A 22,234-nucleotide genomic window follows, 5' to 3' on the forward strand; every position below is an offset into this window, starting at 1 on the left:
CTTTTACATTTTAGGTTAAATGGTTCAGTTCCCTTTTGGGTTTTCGAACTTCTTGGAAGACTTAAAACCATCTGACAATTATACTTGAATGTTCATTATTTTCATCAAATCAACAACTAGGTTAAGTTAGTTTTCAAGGTGGAGGGTATAAAGCAGGAGAGAAATAAGAAGGGGAGAGCAGAGGCCCACCCAGGCCCATGTCAGCATCCTACTCTCCTTTGATTTTAGAATCTCATGAGTATAACAGGTCACAAATTGGAACCCCAGGGTTGTATATAGACTCAGACTGCTTTGTTTGACTACACATTGTTGTAACAACTTTAAATTGATTTTAAACATTTAAAAAGCAGCATATTGCTTCTCTTGAAAAATCAGTATATGTGGTGACTCGGAGCCAATTTCCAACAAGATGGCAATTAGCTGGATCTGGTAGGTGCTGCCACCTCTAGAGGGGCCAGCTTGTGAGGCTTTTTCCCTCACTCCCTATTTTCCTTATACACAATCTATTCTCCTCATTTCTGTACCTAGTGTATCCAAGAAGGATGTATCTATGACCCCAGAATAGACTTGGTTGTTTAGAATTATTATAACTCAGTCCTGAAGAAATCCAAGGGAACTGTACAGCCAATAAAAATCTAAGAGTTTTACCATCACCACCCCCGATTCCTGTACCTTCCATTTATAAAGTACTTATTATGCCATGCATTTTGCTAGGCATTTATATACAGCAACTTATTAATCCTCCCAACTATTTTATGAAATAGATAGTATTTTCCTCATTTTATAGACAGCAGGCTGAGGCTCATAGAGGCTGGTTAATTTTCCCATAATAAAACTATTATGTGACCATACCCTGTTTTCATTCAGATTTAATTCAGATTCCTGACTGTGAAAGCCCTGTTCCTACCACTGTGTTTAACAACTTTGTCATATATTCACAATGTCCAAAGCTTGTGGGGACAGAGGAGCCAGCACTAGAGTACCTGATGGCACCTTACAGAAAGCACGCAGAACACTTGTGAAGCAGTGGGAATAAGCAAAGCAAAAATGTTGCAATGCAACAACCAACCTGATGTTCAGGGAAGCATGAGCTGCTGGTGGAAAGAACATGAAAGAAAGGCTGCAGTGGCCCTGGATTCTAGGCTTGGTTCTGACCAAAAGAGGATGAACTGAATGCAAGGTTCTCCAGAGGGATATCCCCATTTGAATCTCACAACAGACATCTGAGCCAGATGGTGTTATTCCACGTTAGAGATAAAGAAATAGAAACCCAGAGAACTTAAATTGCTCACTCTAGTGTCTTCTGCTTAGTTAGTAGCAATGTCGAGACTAGAAGCTAGAATGATGGTCTCCTACTTCAGGTTTCTCTTGCTTGTCTCTGTGTCACTCTATAAAGAGTGGCCATTGGGGCGCCTGGGTGGCGCAGTCGGTTAAGCGTCCGACTTCAGCCAGGTCACGATCTCGCGGTCTGTGAGTTCGAGCCCCGCGTCGGGCTCTGGGCTGATGGCTCAGAGCCTGGAGCCTGTTTCCGATTCTGTGTCTCCCTCTCTCTCTGCCCCTCCCCCGTTCATGCTCTGTCTCTCTCTGTCCCAAAATAAATAAACGTTGAAAAAAAAAAAAAAATTAAAAAAAAAAAAAAAAGAGTGGCCATCTACATCTTCTGGGCTTCTACCTTCAGATCTCAGTAACATGTCAGAAGACTCTGAAATTAAGATATTAGGTCTACCCTTTTTGTTTTTCTTAGAGTCAGAGGTGATGCTTAGGGGAATTGGTACACTGAATTGAAATGCATGAAGTTAAACAAACAAAAATAAACTCCCCATTGTGAGTTTATAAGGAAAACATAAAATAAAATATTTTGCATTACTATGCTTCCCCCCACTCCACCCTTGCCAAATTACCAGTAACTCAGAACGATTTTTCTGTTTCTTGACAAAAATAGGAAATATTCAGGAATAAAACGCAGGGTGATCATGCCTTTATTCCAGTAATTTTTCTACTTAACCTAGTGGAAAACTTTTCCCCTTTCTTGTACAATATTTATGATGATAAATAGCTTTGCAGACAAGATGGCACTGATTGGGCTACAGTAGTGAATCTTTGTTTACTACAATGTTGATTTCAGATAGACAGCAAATTTGAATAGCTTCAGTCTCTCTCATCACAAATACGTATGCCTTATTTTCATTGAACCATTTCTCATCTATCAGTCTTTCCTAAGGAAAGCACTAATGAATCTGTCTGCTCTGAGAGTAATGAGGGCAACCACAACTGCAGAATGTGCTTTGTCCTTTCAGTGTCTCAGAGTGTCCTGCTTCAGAATCTCCAGGCTGACCAGATGGTCTCTTTTCTGCAACTCTAGAGGGGTTTCTGTTCTTGGTGACCAATACTGATCCCCAAGAAGGTATTCCAGGCCAGTTTTACACATGATACCAAGAAACATGGTCTCACACTTTAAAAATCTCCTCAGAAGTAATAGGATCTGAATTATATTTAAGTTAAGCTGCCATATTGTAATGGCAAAGAAAGCACTGGCCAGATGGTACTGAGTACAAGGCAGTGACACATATCATCCCCATCCCTTTAGCATTTATGAATCCAAGACTCGTGTCAGCTGCTTAGATGGTGATACGACCACACTATCTGTTAACACCAGAGGGAAGTTGGGTACCCTTTCCCGTTCATTGGTTTTTCTCATTCTTTCATTTTTATTTCATGATGGCTTGTATTCTCTTCTTTAGGATTCATTCTCACAATGACCACTAGGATAGAATTGTAATCCTATCCAAGTGCTTCCCTGTTACTGAAAATACAAGGGGGTGGCTATACTTTGTTTCTTCTTTTTCTTTAGAGAAAAATCACAGAAATTCTAGTTTCCATTGCTTTCTGCTCAGGTTTCTCCTATAAATTTAAAAGGACACTCTCAGAAAGGTTTTGGGCCAAGAAAAGTATGTTTTGTCTCTCTCCATGGTGCTCTCATGCCTCCTCTCTGAGGAAGTTTTGTAGGGAAGGGAAGAGTAACAGAATGTCAACAACTTTTTAGCTCTACTTCTGTATACACTTACTCTGAAGAGCATTTCTCTCCTAACAAATGCATAGGGGTCAAGAGGGAAGTAAACAGTTAAGCAGTGTTTATGGAAAAGATTATCCCTGTGAGGGTTCAATAAATAAATACTGGCCACTTATGATACTTCCTAGTATATTTATATAATTAAAACACTGAACAAAATAGTTTCTTAAGACCCACCTATGGGATGACAGTAATGGGCAACTGTAGAGAGCTACATGGAGTGACAGAAAGAGTATTGGACTGTCAGGAGGGAGGGCTGGCTTCCAGTGTTCTCTATGTACCTAATCAGGACTCAGGGCAACTTGATTCACCTTTCTAGATCTCAATATTCTGCTAAATTGGGGTTGTGGGGTACTAGGGACTGAGTGCTTGTATCCCTCCCCACAAATTCATATGTTGAAGCCCAATGTGACTATATTTGGAGATAGGGCCTACAAGAAGAAGTGAAGGTTAAATGAGTCCATAAGGGTAGGGCCCTAATAAGAGGAAGAGACTCCAGAGCTCTTTCTCCTTGCCATATGAAAACACAGAAAGCACAGTGAGAATGCAGCTCTCTATAAACCAGGAAGAGGGCTTTTACCAGAAACTGGCCATACCAGCACCTTGATCTTGGACTTCCCAGCCTCCAGAACTGTGAGAAATAAATGTCTATTGTTTAAGCCATCTAGTCTATGATAATTCATGTGGCAGGTGAAGCAGACTGATATAGTGGTAATGACTAGTTAATTAAAATGGCATAACGATTTACAGTTTATAAAGCATTTTAATAGATTTTATCTTCTCAGAGAAACTCTAAGAGATGGTAAGAGCAGAATAATATTTGACAAATAAATAAATACCTCAAACTGATTCAAGCTCACAAGGCTATTGAGTGGAATTTAGTCATACTACAAACCTGGGTCTTAAAAGCACCTTTGAGTATAAATGGCTGTGGTTTTCTTGTTTTCAGCATCATTATGTTGGATGTCTATGAATTCTAGTCTTTAGGTATCCAGGTAATGCTCAGTTGAAGAGTGTAGAATTTATTACAAGTCCTTATATAACTATTTTTTCCCTTTAGAACTACAATAATTGTTTCCTTTGGTCCAGCAGTTCTCAAAGTGTAGTCTGGGACCAGCAGTGGGAGCTAAGGATATAGAAATGCAAATTCTTGGCCCTACCTCTTACCTACAGAATCAGAAACTCTGGGGATGCCCGCACCTCCCCCCCCCCCCACGCCAAAACCTCCAACAAGCCTTCCAGGGGATTCTGAGGCTGCTAAGATTTGAGAACCACTGCTCTGACCTCTGTACAATTGTTCCTCTTGTAACTGGCTGATATTTGACATTTCCCCACCTTACTGCACTGAAGGCTATGCATCTGCAACTCTGAGTCCTATAACCAACTGGATCCATGACATACTGTTAAAACCATTCTTTAAATATTTGAGCCTGTGAGTGTATCCTTCATATAATCATAAATTCTATACTTTTGTGTTACCTTTTGTTAGGTCCTTTAAGTTAACTTGGAAATTGAAAATATTTTAGAAGAAAAGTCATCTTGGTCCAGCATGTCATAAACCTTGAACGAAGGTGGCTCTATTCTAATTAAAAATAGCAATTTAAAATAGAATTAATTTATTATTTATTCAAAGTAGATAATGTTTTTGATCCCGTACTCAAGGTACTTGACCATCTACTCCCTCATTCCCATCCCTAAAATCTCAAAAGGAAATTAATATGTACATGAAACCTATTCCTAAACAAGATCTACAAGATCAATCAGGAAAGAATATTTTAAGAATAATAAAAATGATCCAAAATATACATTTAAAATTTCTCTTTTAATATTTATTCTAGAAAGCCAAATATATAATTTATTAATTATATATTTATTAATAATTACATGTAATAATTTAATAATTATATTTACTGATTATATAAATAATGCAATACACATATATTTATGTCAAATGTCTGGGGTTTAGAACCATTAAGATTTTAATTGAATATGCTTCCTTCGATTGCTTTCCTATGCTTGAAGTTTGAAAACTCTAGGGATTTCTAGTGGAAAATATGGACTCCAATGCCAGTCTCATACATTTATATTTAAATGACTATATATGTGTGTATATATGTGTGATTACATATGGCACCTGTTACTTTAGGACATTAGCACTAGTCTAAGAATTCTCTAGAACATTTTCATATGTATTTCAAATAAATTTTTCTAATAAAATTTCACAAAGAGAAAAGAACAATATTGCCTTTTAAGAATAAAACCTTACACATTTCCAAAATCACTTTTTCTCATGTAAAAATAACAGAAATCACCTTTTACCCCCTTGAATGGAGGCAGTCAGGGAGAACAAAATCCACACACTCTGTGCTATTTCTGTTATTAATTTGCTTATATAAGCAAAATTGTGAACTTTTTGTGGAAGTACAAGTCTTGCAAATCACACGACTGATAAAATGGCATATAGCTTGCACAGCATTTGTAGAGCGACAGCTTCTGAATGACAGATTTAATGAGATTAGTAGACTTCTGCCCAGCACAGCACTCCAACTATTTTATTTATCTTCTCTAGATTTTCTTTTGGCAGTTATATGAAGATTGACTAACAAAAATATCTACCATGTTTGTAAAATGTTATAGGAAGAATAAATTGAGCATAAAGATTCCTCCCCAATATAATATCTATGAGATGAAGCAATATTAAACAAATGTGTTTTACACACATACACACTTTTAATGTTGATCTCTTAAGCACAGAAAGAATTTTTGGTGGTATTATAAAGACTAATTAGAGTGTTTTCCTAAATGTTTTGCTTTGAGTTATCAACATTGTCATTATTTCAACCTAGGATTTGCTCACAACATCACCACCAAGTAAACCTTCCCAAAAAGGAAGGACTAGTCTTACTGCCAACAGCAAACATGAAAGCCAACTCATATTCATAATTACTCGCCTTTTAAAACGTGTTTTGACATGAATGACTCAGCAGAGCTGGGTCACTGCCAACTGGTTCCAACTGGTGCAATGCCACTGGAAGAAACATGATAACTACAGAGGCAAACAATGACTGAGCAAATCAAATCCTCCCTTATTTGATCCAGGTATAAAATAGCATTATTTTCTGAAACAGAAGCAAAGTCGGTTCCCTTAACAGTTAATAAAATGCGTTTAGGGACAACTACATACATGTTGTGAAAGGTACCATGAGAAAAAAAGAACAATGACTCTCTTGGGCTTTCCACTCCAGAGATCTCAATGTATACATTTATGGTTTTCTGAATCCCAAAATTTAGTTAAAACAAACAAAAAAAAGCTTAAGGCAAAGAAAAAAAAAGGAAGGAAGGAAGGAAGGAAGGAAGGAAGGAAGGAAGGAAGGAAGAAAGAAAGAAAAGCAGACTTTGAGGGTAGGATGATACTAACAAAGTACAAAAAACATTAAACATTAACATTATAAAAACATTATAAACATTTGACTTATACATGATCAAGGAAGAAATAAAAAAATAACTTACTTTTCATTTTAATAGAGAAATGGATAGGTATGTGTGTTCTCATAATATACTCAATTGTATTTCATTAGTTCATCTGCCAGTCCTTCAATGAGAATGTCAGTCTAGGAATAGGATCTGTGGGAGATGGAGATTGTGTGCTCCAAGTAATTAATCTGGCATAATTAAAATGATAGCCAATAGCCCAGCAGAGCACTCGAGCTCCAGCCACACTTATCCTATTAACTAACCTGACAATTTGGCACTAAGTAGAAATACATGGCCAAAGTCCTCACCGACCTGTACTCCTTGTCCCCCAATTTACTCAAAAGTAGGAGAGTAAAGATAAGGCAAGAAACATTAATTTGAAGGTAGTCTGAGTGAACCCTGTAAGATCAACATATTCTGCACTTCTGGGGAGATGCTTTTTTTTTGGTGAGTTTTCTCCCAGAAGACCATTTCAACTACTTCAATTATTCCAGACCTAAGAAGTAGGTCTCTAACTCAACGGCTCCTGATTGCTCTCTTCTGGTGGTCATTTTTCTTTTTTTTCAGAAATATACACAATGGCTCCTTTAATGCAGTTGTCATGATGCAAAACAAACTGCACAATTAGGAAACTGTCCAAATGCAACTTGCCTTCCTGTAACTTGCTGACTGCTTTCTTTCTAACCTTTTCATCTACGCAGACTCCTTTGAATTATTTCTCAGTCTCCACCTGAGCTTACGTCACCCTCAGAATTAGGGCCACTTACACATTAAATAGATGTGCAGTTATGTTGTCTCCTCAATAATTAACAGAGATATTAAGGGCCAATGCCAATTCAGTGGCATTAGTTGGAAACCTTCCATTACCTGGTATGTCATTGTTTATGGTCTATTAAGCAGCTTTCATTCCACATTATGGGCCCATATAAAATCCAAGCTAGATGTTTTTCAAATCACAGGCAGTATTAAAGAATATTAAGTAGCTTTTTCTTTTTATTTAAAAAAAAAAGAGATCTCTATATTTATTGCAGATATTCTGATAAAGTAAACTGGGCAATGTATATGTTTTCAACTTCCCAGTATTTTTGGTCTTTTACCCCCCTTCCCTTAAAGCATATTCATTGTTTCGCACTAATGTTAGCTTTCTCACTTTCAAAATAACACACTTTCTGATTCTTGTCTAATTTTTTTCTCCAACCAAATTATCATTGCTGTATTGATTCATTTTTCCCTGGGTCATGTAATTTTCTAAAAGTCCTCTTATCTTGTTCTATTTTTCATTGTCTTTATATATAGAACATGCATGTTGACATCATGTAGAAGTCAGTGGATCAGAGGGATCATAGGGGGAGGCTTAGCTGCTCTCAAAATCTATCTTGTTAAGCGGGCCTCAGCTGGACAGGCTAATACAGCCACCAGGGCAGGACTGAACACTCAAAGGGCCTCAGTTGTCAAAGATCTACAGTGCAACAGTAGAAAATGTATGTAAGCATTCACTTACCTGCTTTTGATCAACAATTATTTCGAGGTCTTCATCACTGCTTAGTTTTCCATATCCTTTTTCTTTACTTTTCTTGTGAAAGAATAATTTTAAATGATCATTTAGTTTCTTTCCATTAATAATGTTAATTTCCACTTAATACTTTTTAAATACTTTACTTAGCCTTGTTCACTTGTCAAAATACATCATTTTTTATATCAATCTCTCGTGGACAACAGCAAATGTTTTTATTGTCAAACTTCAGGCTTATAATTACTCATCAAGTATTTCTGCCTAGCCTCTCCCATCCAAATTACACTTTTAATCTTTTTCTGAATATTGTTATGTTTTTTCACTTTTGTAGTTTCAAAACAGATTCTTTAGTAATTTGAGATAGATCAACAATTCCTTTAAGAGTCCCAGCACATTTTTATTAAAGACTGAAACTGCATTTAGTAATTGCACTATGCTTAAGACTTCAAGGATTAAATGTTTTATTTTAATCCCTTTTATATTTGTAAGAATAAGATAAGCACTATACAACTCAGATAACGAACCTACAGATTTTCTACATTTGCTTACAAATCTGATGAAAACTAACACTGGAAAAAATAACTCAGAAATAATTTTTAAAAGATATGTAAGATAGTTTTCAAAATTACGTAGTTTGAAAAGTTGGAAGGATATAGACCATTTTTTAAAAATGCACTTTATTGGCATTTTGTCTTCCCTTCCCCCACCCAGGTCCAACCCCCAACTATCTTCCCCAAAGCAAAAGTTGTAAAGTTAGAAAATGTCACAGATCATTTTAACCATTTTACTGTTGTGCTATAGGAGAAAGATAATACATCTGAGTCTTTTTTTTTTCTTTCTCCCAGTGCACTTGTTGATAGGAATACTAGAAAAGGAAGATTGCTTCTTCATAATTTCAGAAATCATAGTACCTCTGTAGAGGACCAGTAAGAAAAGGAAAATAAAATTCACTACATAGTTAGTGTAGTTCAAGGTTAATATTTTTTAAAGAATCTTTTCTTTGTCTTCTGTATTAACTTCATCTGTCTTTCTGTATTAACTGCATCAACCAGAATTAAGGGAACTAAAAATATTTGTTTGCATCTATTGTGCCGTATTAGGATCCCCATCTCATTGAGGGAAGAACTATATCCTTCAGTGAACATGACGTAAATCTTCTTTATACCGTGGGATATAATTCTTGTCTATTTTTTCCCCTTCCTCCCCAATAAACATACTTCTTATTTTCGTGGGTTTTTCTGTAATAAAGAGATTTCTGAATCTTCAAGTATTAGGATGCATAAATAAAATCTAAATTTTCATTCATATATTAATGAATTTAGCCACTTAGAACAGAACAGATGGCCACAGTATTTCTCTCTATTATTCTTCTGCTCATTTGAGGTTCCATTTCAGGATTGATGGAAAACAAAAAGAACAGGTTTGGTTTCAGTCAAGCTGACTTCCCTCCTATCACTTTTGTTTTTGTATCCTTTTAGTCTACTGGTTGCCATAAGATATTGTCCAGAGACCTAATACAAAACATTTAGAAATGCCTTTCCGAATATTGATCTATATACGTACCAAGTAGCTCATTTGCATGACCCGATTTCTGGACAAAAGGACATTAAGTAGAGTTGGAATGTGGGTCCTTCCATCCATTTCACTGTCAGGCATCCCAGAATTCTTTGCACCAGCGGCAGTGGTGTCATTGCCAGAACTTGCTGACCAAAGAACCACAGATCTTGCCCAGCAACAGTATTTATAATGTATGACAATAATCAAAGTATCCCTGAATCATTGTCTTGACTTTGTAAACATTATGAAATTTTTGGCTAGCACAAAAAGTCATTGAAACTAAAATCTCTTCTTTTCTAACTAAATTTTATCCGAGCACTTCTAGGTTTCCTGACTGCTGTTCTACTTTTAATGCTCCTTAAAACACCCCATCTATTATTACTTATATACATTTTCATATTTCATCGTACGCATACAGACTATTCAGCCTCCTTGTCATAAAAGCTCTCAATTTTCCCTTTTTAATGCCCCAATCTCAGACTTCCTTGTGATTAACAAATCACTGCTCACTGATATAACAATGTCAGCATTCACCAAACATAATTCAAGATTGCAATTCTACCACTACCAAATTCCACCTTTCCAATTTAATCCTAACTTCCTTACTGATTTAGGAATATATTTTCCTGGAAAGAGGCTAGGTCAGGGAAGGAGATTATATCCACAACTATTCTAAGTAGAAGCTGGCATTTTCCAAGAGTGGGAGGAGGCATTTAGAGCTCTGATTTTGCATTTAAGCCCCTACTCTCCAAACAGCACACAACTGTATACAGAGTCAGAAGCCTTACAGTTTTACTCTAGAGTTAAGCAATATTTTCTACTTCACCCCATAACCCCAGGGGGATTAATCCTTTTCTAAACCATAATGGTTATTCGCTCACTTACTGCTTATTTCTAGTGCGAGCATAATCCTCTTTCAAGCACTCAGCTTCCCACTTTGACTGCTTAGCTCAGCCAGCCCAGGCAGAGATCTTCAGCTCTCCTCCCTCCTCCCAGCCAGGAATCCCTGTCTTCTATCTATGCACTTTTTTCAAGCACAAAAAGCAACTCCAAAGCTTCTGCGTGGTCTTTCACATTAGCCAAAGGACTGAACTAGAAGGAGAAAGAAAGCTAACCTCTCTACTGTCCTGCGTGAGGAGGCAGGGCTTCTGTGGGAGGAGAAGCCAGAGGGTAGTCACTTCCTGTGCCCCTCCCACCTCGTCTGGCAGACACTGGAGCTGAGGATTTCAACTGAGGCAATAAGGTCAGGCCCTCTCCACCACAACCTTAGCATGCTGCCTGCTGATGGTAGATTCTGTGCACTGCTCATCTATGAGCAGCTGAGAAGGGAGTGTCAGTGCTGTGGAGCTAAAATGGTGCGGACTTTGAGGCCGGAGAAGTGAGGAAAGAGAGAAAGAAAATAGTCATTTGCCGAGGATGCCTCACTCCTTATAACTCCTTTGACATTGGCTAAGTGTCCAGTGTAGCCCTCCCATCTTCCCCACACCATTCTGAATCCTTCCTGAGTAACTGCAAGGAGAACTGCCTAGTTTTTTGTTAGTGCTGATAACTTTGTTAATACCATTGAATCAGAGCTATAGTTTTCTTAAGAATTTGAGTCTAACTGGTAAACTTTCCTTTCTGCAGACATTCCACCATCTCTCTTTAACCTTATCTACCTCCTGCTTCCCACCTTTCATTCTCTCATCCACAAAAGTAGAACAGAAATGTGGGTTTACTCACTTGAATTAGATAAACTATAAAACTTGGAAACTGTATAGAAAAACAATACATGCCCACGGATATAGGATGCATTATATAAGAAAATTTTTCAAGTAGTAACAAAAAAGCAAAATAACAAAAAACCAAAACAAAACAACAAAATCTGGTGGGGTAGAGACTTGAAAAATGAAACTCTCATTGTTCATTTTAGAATAGGAGTTTATTAAAAAGTAAGAGTTTTAACCGAAAGACATCTGTCGAATTAAAAGGATTCTTCATACTTATTAGTGATGGAATACAGGAAGGAAATTTTCAAAAGGAAAAGAAACACATTAATTAGTTAATTGTGCAAATTAGCCTCAATTGCAATTTTTGCCTGACTACAGAATAATAATGTAAATAAATGTAAAGGTTAAAGATTACATAGAAAAATGCAAACTGGTGCAGCCGCTTGGGAAAACAGTATGGAGATTCCTCAAAAAGTTAAAAATAGAACTACCCTACAATCCAACAACTGCATTATTGAACTACTAGGTATCTACTCAAAGGATACAAAAATACTTATTTCAAGGGATACATGCACGCCAATGCTTATAGCAGCATTATCAACAATAGCCAAATTATGGAAAGAGCCCAAATGTCCATTGACTGATGACTGGATAAAGATGTGGTATATATATGTGTGTATATATATATACACACACATTTCCATTATATATAATGGAAAATTACTCAGCCATCAAAAAGAATGAAATCTTGCCAATTGCAATGATGTGGATGGAGCTAGAGAGTATTATGCTAAATGAAATAAATCAGAGAAAGACAAATACCATATGATTTCACTTATATGTGGAATTTAAAAAACAAAACAAATGAGCATAGGGGAAAAAAAGAGAGACAGACAAACCAAAAAACACTCTTAACTATAGAGAACAAACTGATGGTTACTAGAGGGGAGGTGGGTGGGAGGATGGGTTAAATGGGTGAGGGGATGAAGGAGTGCACTTGTGATGAGCACCAGGTGATGTATGGAAGTGCTGAATCACTAAACTGTACACCTGAAACTAACATTACACTGTATGTTAACTAACTGGAATTTAAACAAAAACTTTAAAAAGTTACATGTAAATATTTTAAAAATATTTTTTACTGTTATTTATTTAATGACAAAGAGTAGACCTGAATTTAGTAAAACAAATGTTACACGAAGAATATATAATATAGACAAAAGCAACAAAGATCCCCCTACTCTCTTTTTTTTTATGGTTGTCAGTATTCAATTCTTATCTTCCTATTATCCCTATCTTCTATCCTTTCTTCTCCACCACCTTCTTCCCACAGCTAGCAAAATTGTTGCTTTCCTTGTTCTAAAAGATGACTTCCTCACATCTCCTTTCCCCTAAAGACATTCATTTAATCTCTCTTATCTTCCCACTGTCAAACTTGAAAGCTGGTCTGTGCTCACTAGTAACAGCTCCTTCCTTTCTCTTCACTTTTAAACCAATTACAATCAGGTTGCAATTTACAGTAATTGTATTCACAGTCACCAATGGACTTCTAATTATCAAATTCTCTAGCAGTCTGTTTTTAGAGCTCATAGTATGAATTAGCCCCCAGTGCAATTTGTGATTGACTACAGATGTCAAAATAAATGTAAATATTACTTATTTCAATGGTCAAATTTGACAAATGTGTCAAATGTCTCTGCTGTTATTTACACTATTACAGTTGTTAAATGGTGTTGCCACCAACTGAATAGGGTCTCCATGAGAGGGAGGAGGATTGGGAAAAGAAATGATGTGCTGAAAAGATATATGCTGAGTTTGTGATGTCTTTGGAAAGTTCCTCCAAGTGGAAAGATGCAGTGGGTCACTCGGATACACAGGTCGATATCTGAGAAGAGACATAAGGGCAGGACATATGGATTGCTGGGGATAACTAAAATTGCAGGACTGGATGAGCTCATTAAAAAAGAAAGCGGAAGAGATAAGGACTAAGGCCAGAGTCCCGGGGAATTGTTATGTTTAAAGAATGGGCAGAGGCTGAATAGGAGCGGTCCTATGTGTAGGAGGAGAACCAGGAGGATACAGTCAAAGAAAGAGCTCTACTGTCAAATGCTGATGAACGGTTAGGTAAGGATGTACACTGCACACTCTCATTGTATTGGACATTCTAGCAGCCATCAAGGACCTTAGGAAGAGAAGAATTCCTGGAACCAAGATCAGAGTAAATTAGTGGCTACATTGGTGGTAAGGGAGTACAGATACTGAGAAAGGAACTTATTTGCCTTTAGAAAAGCTTGAATGAAAAGAGAAAGGGAAAAATTTATTAAGATGGTAGATCTCGTGTTAAGTATTCTACCACAGTTTTTAAAAAAGGTGGGAGGAGGGCACTTGGGTGGCTCAGTCGGGTAACCATGATCTCACAGTTCGTGGGTTCTGGCCCCGAGTCCGGCTCTGTGCTGACAGTTCAGAGCCTGCAGCCTGCTTTGGATTCTGTCTCCCTCTCTCTGCCTCTCCCAGACTCGTGCTCTATCTCTGTCTCTCTCTCAAAAATAAATAAACATTAAAAAAATTTTAAAAAAGGGTGGGAGGGAAGATGGAGTGGAAAGACAAAAACAGAGGGAAAGAATACTGGGAAAATTGTAGCTTCCCCCTCCTTTGTGTAAAGGTACTAAATTCATTTATAGTTCAAGAAGGAATTAGTGAAGAAAGTAAAACTGTAGATGCCAGAGAATGAGGGGCTAGAATTCACGAGGCAAGAAAGGAAGAACAAACGCTTTTTGGAGAAAAACTGCGTGTTTCTCTTTGAAAATTTACAGTTATTTGACATATATTTATAGAAGAGAAATCTGTAAGGATACATACCAAATATTAAAAGTCCTTTTCTCTGGGAAATGGAATTATTCATGATCTATATGTTCTCTTTATACTTGGGAGTACTTTTTGAAAGAAGAATGGATTTCTTTCATAATAAAAAAGAAAGTAAACAAAGTGTGATTGCTTGAGAGATCCATAAAATTGCCATAGAAAAGACTCACTTAAAGTCTACTTTGCAGAAAAACAACTGGGTCAGGGCTTTACCCTTCCTTTATTATGTTTCTGGAGGAATAAAAGCTTATTTTGTAAAAAAATGTAGGGATTCATGCTACAGTTATTGCTTACGTCCCTTGTGGCAAGTGTGGTAGTATGGTGAAGTGGATGTTTTGTTTATTGCATTTAATATGCCTCTTTCCTCTTGACTCTCCTTTATAATATTAAGCTTCTCAATTCTTTGATATCATTTGGGTCCCATGTCCCTTCTTTTTTAAAGATGCACAGTGTCAGCACAGCCACAAACACCACTGCTAGAGGAGCCAAAGAAACAATAAAAAGAGAAAACAGGAAATAAGGGAGAAGGAAGTGTTTCTTCCCAAAGGCCTGGAATAAGAGAGTGTTCCTGTGATTAGGACATAAACCTGGACAGACTTTTGAACTAGAACGTAACCACATTACTAACTAAAAGGATGATTTTTAGATCTTTTATTTTTCTTATAAGTATGGAGGAAATCAACTTTCTGAAAGAAAAATATCATCAAGAGAATCATTTGCAGAGGGCTTGTTAAGTCTGGCATTTTTCAAAAACTATTTTTTTGTTTGTTTTTGAAAGACATTTACAGTTGTGTCCCACTACCCCACCCTCAGTATGGTATGGTAAACATATATGGTAAAACAATGTTATGGTATGGTGAAACATATATATGGTAAAACAAAATAGCCACAGGGAACAGTTTTTGAGTTTTGGGCCAGGTTTGGGCACACATCACCTATGGCAATCAAACTCAATTCTAAAGGTATATTTCTGGCTGAAAAAAGAAATATAAGGACAACAAATATGTTGATGCAGTTTAAACCATGTTTTAAGTCATAGGCATATGTCCAGATATTTAGTAATATTTTAAAATCTTAATTCAAATCTAACTGGGAAAATAGGCATTCTGATTTTTTAATAGTTGGATAATAAAATGGCAGTGACGCACAATACAATTTTCACTGTAGCCTCAAAGTCCCTCCTTACTGGCTTTCTTATCTTTAGCATGGCTTGTGGTCTTTAGAAAATAACCTAAAGAGCTTATAAAGCTTCTTAAAAGTATTTTGTATTCTCCAAGTTTTCCAAAGATGAAAATTCAACATAAACAGTCATTAAGGCTACTCAATCTTATATCATTATGCAATGGCATTTTCTTAAGTACACAAATTCTGTATTAGGTATCTACCTTCTTATACACCTTTGCAATATTTTATTGTGAAAAGTTTCCAACATACAGCAAAGTTAAAAGAATTTTAAAGCAAGCACCTATATACTTCCTACCTACATTCTACCACTGACATTTTATTATACTTGCTTTTTTGCATATCTATTCATCTATCTGCTGTGACACACTTTGAAAGTACAGTACATAGCATCACATTTCTACACCTTCTTCCCACCACGGCTTATCTTATTTAATTTACTTTTAAAACTCAGAAAAGCAAAACCATTTGTTCAGTAAGCTTCTAAACTAAGAACACTAAAAGTTCAGGATTTGTTCCTCTACAGCAAATTGTTGCTTTCATATGAAAAGCAAATCAGTGAACTACATTTCTAGCATTAAGTGCTAGTTGTAGGTCCTATCGCCAGAATTAGGAAAGAGGATTTCTGATCAAAAGGCTGTTGTTTTTGGTTTTTGTTTTTTTATAGTTCTGTAAAAAGCAAGTGATCAAACAACTCAACTTTTCGAAGGGACAACTTCATGCTGTGATAGGCAGTTCCAGTTGATACTAATCATCACGTCCTCAATTTCATATCCTTTTATCATCAATGTTTCTGGTAAACAAGTTCACTTTGAGCTAAACAACAAGCATTCACCTCTGGAACAGGCAACCAAAGTAGCAAGCTTCAACAGGGCTAGGAAGGCTAATGCCTACTCAGAAAGGTTACATATGCTCTGAGAAACAGTAGTGCTCTGGTGGCTTATTGAGATTAAGTAGGCAGACAACAAAAATTAAACTTGAAATTTCAGTTATGTCAGATTCAGCAATGTTCCACATTACTTTGAGGACAATAAGTAAACTCTTCTTAGCCCTCCCTCAGTCCCCAAATCAAACAAAACTACATTCAAAGAGAAAACAAACAAAATATGATGTCCTTCTTCACAGGAAAATTCCGAGTCCAATTCTTTCATCTGGAAGATTCTTGTCTCTACAAACATAAGTTTTCTCATCTTCTGTAGACTTAGCTTTTAAAACTGTAAGTGCAGTGGTATGTAGCATGCAATGACTAATACATTAAAAAAATTGTTTTCCGTCTGCTGAAGACAATGACTGAAAAACAATATGTTTTTATCTACTAGATTTCTTGGCATTATGTAGTCTTGGTGCTCTTTCTAAAGCAAGGTGAAACTAACAAGTAGTCGCATTTGACAATTTCACCTGTCATCACTCAAACAGCAGGACTGGAGTGGTGTGGTGAAAGATAGGTAAGGAACCTGAGAGAACTGTCATTATTTTGGATCCCCAGATGGCAAATGAATACTACTATCACTTTAAAACATTTACCTCTCTGCCCCCTACAAAAACAACAACAACAACAACAACAACAACAACAACAACAAATGAATAAAAGGGCAAACTATGTATTCTATATCTTTGCCGCTTGAAGAATAAAAAAAGAAATAATCCATTTAAAACTAAACTATTACTTGATGTTCTTCTGATCCCTGTTGACACGATTTCCTATTTTTATATGCACTGGCCCTAGTGGATGGCATGGAACCATGTTACCCAATCTCAAACACAGCTGTGCTTATCATTAGCCTCTCCAGTGGTCCTTTTCTCTCTTGCTGGTAGTCAGCACACCTGGCATACACCTGCCACTGACTTTCTTTGTAACAATTGATCTGAGCATGATGATTTTATGCCTCATAAAGGAAAAGAGCAGTCTTTTTATTTTAATAAAAATAAAGAAAAAAACTGAGTTGCTTCCATAAGCATTCTGCCCCCTAAATATATTATTTCTCTATTGTCAAACATTCTCTAAACAAGCACGTTGTTATGACATGTTGACACATGTTCAAGAAAAATTTGTTTCATGAAATTTTGTTTCCAAGAAGAGCCAGACCACAGTTTGTGCTTTGGCCATAAAATCCATACAAAAAGTTACCATTTAAAGTTACCATTTAAGTTACCATTAAAGCTACATCTATGTGACTCATGGATTTATAAGTAGCTTTTCTGTTACGGCTCAAATGAATTTTGTGGATTTTTTTTCTCCATGTGGCTCTACATACAGACATGACAGACATGACAGCTTTGAATAAATCCCTCCTGTTCCTGAAAGTGACATTTCCCGGAGGCATAGCCATTACTCTCATCTCGGGCTCTCCCACTTGGCCTTAATAACCTTAGGAATCCTAAATCCACACCACAATTCTCATCATTTCTCCATCAATCTCCCTATGGCTTCTTTAATTCATCCCTTTTCTCCAGTGGTTTATAAATTCACTGATGACAATGTTACAAATAAGACATGGCAATCCCTAAAGGGTGGGCAGGTCTGGGGGTCCTATCCATTTTCTTCATGGGTAAAAGCTTTCGGGTAATTACTTGTTGAAGAAGCTCTTCAAAGTCACAGGACAAGAAAGATCTGGGGCCACAGACAGCTTGTTTATCCACTGGACACGTGGTAATCAAAGAAAAATTAAAACAGCAGAGTCTAGAGGACATAGCCAATTGCATACATTACTTTATGAAAAACATCAGCTAAAACCTTGGTTGATATAAAAAGTGTTACTACTAATTAGGGGGAAAACACAGCAGCTTATAATTACAGGCAAAGTTAAAATAATTCATTTATGTAAAGTATTGTGACCAAACACCTGAGCTCAAATATTCTGTGAATCCATGGCTCAAGTAAAAAGGAGTTTAATGCCTAGAGATTATGTATTTGAGTCATGAAGGCAAGCTTAATTTAAGAAGATAAAAAACAGATTATGTGGCAATGTTGTGCATTCAAGTACCTGTTGAGGTTGTTAGGCAGAATTGTATTAGTTTGAACGACGGTGGCTTCATGTTGATGCATGGTCATCCTTTTGGCACTAGGGAAGCTAGCTAGATTCATTCAATACAGTTATGTGTTGCTATCACAAAAAAAGGTAATAGGTAGTGAATTACTTCTGACATTTTACCAAATTTGATATTACATTTTTCCATTACTGGAAAAAACAAGCACAAATGCATTTGAATACACAGGGTATCTTGGCACTTTGGTGATTCGTACAGGAAATTTTATATGACTTTATCAGCTAATAAGAAAGAAACTGGTCTTCAAAAAATAACAGTTATAAAACCTCTCTTGTTTGGTGATAAGGGATATAAGAAGACTCTTAAATATGGCAATTTTAATTTTCCAAAGCATGAGCACGAAGTATGTTCATTTTATTCATGTGTTTTATACTTTGCACGACACTGCGATCCAAATGATGAGGAGAGGCCATCCCAGTGGAACAGAAGGGCTGGTCTGTGTGTGTGGGTCTGCGGAGCAAGTGTGAATAAGAGTGATGAAGAAGCAAGTGCAGAAGAGTTAAGACTAAAGGTAAGAGATGGAAGGGCCTTCTAACATCTGACAGGAGGATGGTGTGTCTAGCGCAGATTGGAGGTTTGGGGGAGGGATGCCAGATGAGGCTGGCAGGAAGGCGGAGTCTTAAAAATCACCCCTTTATGTTAAGGCAATGTGTGGCAGTTTCAGGGTTTTAAGCCGGAGGGTGACATTATCGTATCTGTGCTTTAGGAAGCCCACCCTACTGAAATGGACAGGGAAATGGACAGGGAAATGGTGGGAAATGGACTGGAGGAAAGAAGACTGGAGGCAAGGAGAGCAAATGGGGGCTACTGAAGAGGTTGGTGTGTGACAGTCATGGGTCCCATTTAAACATAAGTTGAGCTAGCTGACCACACATCAGTTTTAGTAAGACATGCTTAATTCATCACACTCTGTATCATGAGATTACTTCTTCAATACTGGTCATTGTAAGTAACAGAAGTATCCACATTTTCTGTAGTCAGGAATTAAATGAACAGTGAACGGGCCAACAAGTGACACACTCTAGGCACTCATTTAACTTGGTCATGTGCAAAATTATTTTAGAAAAATCCAATTAAAAAAAGATTTTTGAGAGATACAGAGATAGATGGATAGCTAGAGAGAAATGTAATATAATTTGACTAAGATAGGAAAACGTTTTGCACTAAGCAAAGGATACATATTTTTGTACTCTGTAAAGTCCTAAAGCAATATCTAAACTTTTCTTGTTGTTTCTTGTTATTGGACAAAAACAAAGAGAGACTGTTTAAGAAAATACAATGTGAAATTGTTCAGTGCTGCAGCACATCTAAAAGGATTTATTGTGATTTTTGACATCTTTATGCAAACCTAAGAACTCTCCCACTCAGGGATTAATAAAATGTTGCAAAGATGTATATTTACTCAGGTATATTCAGGATATCATCAAACAGTAATGTGCTTTTAAAAGAGTGGAGATTGCATATTTAATTTTTTAAAATGTTTCTATTTATTTTTGAGGGGAGGAGGAAAGGGCAGGGAGAGATACACACACAGAATCTGAAGCAGGCTCCAGGCTCTGAGCTTACAGCAGAGCCTAACACGGGGCTCGAACTCACAAGCCATGAGATCATGACCTGAGACGAAGTCGGATGCTCAACTGACTGAACCACCCAGGTGTCCCTGGAGATGGCATATTTAGAGCTTGGTTAAAAAAACAAAAACAGTTGCTTCTGTTGCATTTCACTTGTTTTTAACTTGTCAGAGGATAAAACTCTAATGGGGGAAAGTTGGAGTAAGGTAAGGTAGAGTAAGGCAGACTCAACTGCCATATTTATCTTCTTGCTCAAAGTTTGGAGACTCTTGCTACTTAATGAGACATTGTTTTGTTTCAATATTCAAAAATAGTTAACATGTTACATAAAAAATATTGAAGGATATTCAGCTGTGTAAGCAAACCTAAAAGGTACAGAATGAACTTCTTTCTAGAAGACTACAGCATCCCAGGGAGTACAGATGACTACTGAAAGTCTTCTTTCAATTTTAATCTTCGCGTTTTTCCTTTTTTCTCCTCTTCAGGAATAAAACCTCAAATCTTAGACGCTTCTATGATGGAAGTCATCACAAAATTTTGAAGACACGATGAGAATTATTTCTTGAACAACACAGAGCAGAGATGTTGATGTTCATCAATGATGAAGAGCATGAACTTGATTGAGAGAACTGTAAGGGTTCCTTTGAAGACTCTCCTTGCAATATCAGATTAATGTCCCAATGTGAATAATATATTGATAATATATTACTGAGACACAGAAGAATGACTGATGCTCAATTACTTTAAATACATCTTTGGAAGTAGATACTGAATTTAATGAAGAGTCTTTTAAAAACTACCACACTCTTGTAAAACTGTCCTGGGTAGGTGAGTGTGGGGGTTTTAAAGAGAGAAGAAGCAATGCTTTACTAAGGAACAGCTAAATTGCCATGGATAGTACAGTGCCCCAAATGGAAAAAGCTTTTTAAACTTATACAACAACATCTTCTCCTCATAAGAAACACTAAAAAAGTTATGTTTAAAGTACAGAAGTGTGCCTATCACATTGGTGGTGCTCAGTAAATACATTTTTTACTTTTTTAGTTTTTTTTTTATATTTGAGAGGGAGAGAGAAAGAGACAGAGTGCCAACAGCGGACGGGCAGAGAGATGGAGACAGAATTTGAAGCAGACTCCAGGCTCTGAGCTGTGAGCACAGAGCTTGACGCGGAGCTCGAACTCTCAAGCGGTGAGATCATGAGCTCAGCTGAAGTCGGACGCTTAACTGACTGAGCCTCTCAGGTGCCCTGGTACTCAGTAAATATTTAATGAAATACATTTGCTTTGTGACAAAAAATAAAACAGATTAATTATTTGCATAACTTCTAGCCCCTCTTAATTTCCTTAGTGGATGCCATTCCAAAAAAAAAAAAAGTTTACAGACATATACAGATATGAATGTACGTATAAATATATGTTCATAAATACATATATATATATTTATGACAAAATGTGATTGTAGTACAAATACTAAACTCCTCCTTTTACTTAACAATATTTTGTGAATATCTTTTCAAGTTAATACACATCCATATCTACATTACACAACCAAATCCATCTTACATTAACAGTTTTTGTTAAGAAAGTTTAAGAAACCCTGGAAACCATCAGAATGAAGAATTCATTTAACACATAAAAGAAAATAACACATAAGTATGTCCATAGAATCCTGGTGGTGCCCAAGATTCTTTCAGGTGGCCTGTGGAGTTAAAGCTATTTTCATAATAGTATTGAAACATTATTTACCTTTTTGCTACGTTGAAATTTGTATTGATAGTGCAAAAGCAACAGGGGTAAAACCATTAGCACCTTAGCATAAATCAAGGTGGTGGCACCAAACTACTAGCTGGGAACAGGACTGGCCGTTTAAAAATAAATGTAAATTATTGTTACTTAAAAATGATGGACAAACTATGTTTACATAAACTTAGAAATCTGGCACTTTCTTTCTTGAAAATAAATGAAGGAGATTTTCAATTCAAGGAAAGCAACAATATTTGTTGCCAAAATTCAAGCTTTCAATGAAAGCTAGAATTTTGAAAAACATATCTACCACTGCCAGCCTAATAATTTCTCATTAGTTAAAGACATTTCTGATGAGATCAGAGGTACTAATGAAGAATTTTTTGATATTATATAATGAAGTATGGCAATAGTTGAATATATGGATAACTCAGTGAGCCAATATTTTCCAAATGACCAATGCATGGTAGGTTATCAAAACTATGCATGAGTTAAGGATACATGCA

General features: G+C 36.6%; 1 protein-coding gene across 3 annotated transcripts in view; it reads right to left on the minus strand.

The window, feature by feature from the left end:
• PEX5L (peroxisomal biogenesis factor 5 like) overlaps positions 1–22,234 on the minus strand; it is a 223,991-nt gene that overhangs the window by 155,409 nt on the left and 46,348 nt on the right. For 2 of the 3 annotated variants that reach the window (XM_030329907.1, XM_030329906.1), the window contains exons 1-2: positions 9,621–10,768; positions 8,046–8,117 (exon numbers count right to left, since the gene is read on the minus strand). The exons of the other annotated variant lie outside the window; for it this stretch is intronic. In XM_030329907.1, coding sequence (XP_030185767.1) covers positions 8,046–8,117; positions 9,621–9,713 — 165 coding nt within the window. In that variant the 5' untranslated portion in view covers positions 9,714–10,768. Of the gene's footprint in view, positions 1–8,045; positions 8,118–9,620; positions 10,769–22,234 lie in introns of those variants that run through there. 3 annotated transcript variants of the gene reach the window in all.

Source organism: Lynx canadensis, chromosome C2, assembly GCF_007474595.2.
Source record: "Lynx canadensis isolate LIC74 chromosome C2, mLynCan4.pri.v2, whole genome shotgun sequence".
NCBI lineage: Eukaryota > Metazoa > Chordata > Mammalia > Carnivora > Felidae > Lynx > Lynx canadensis.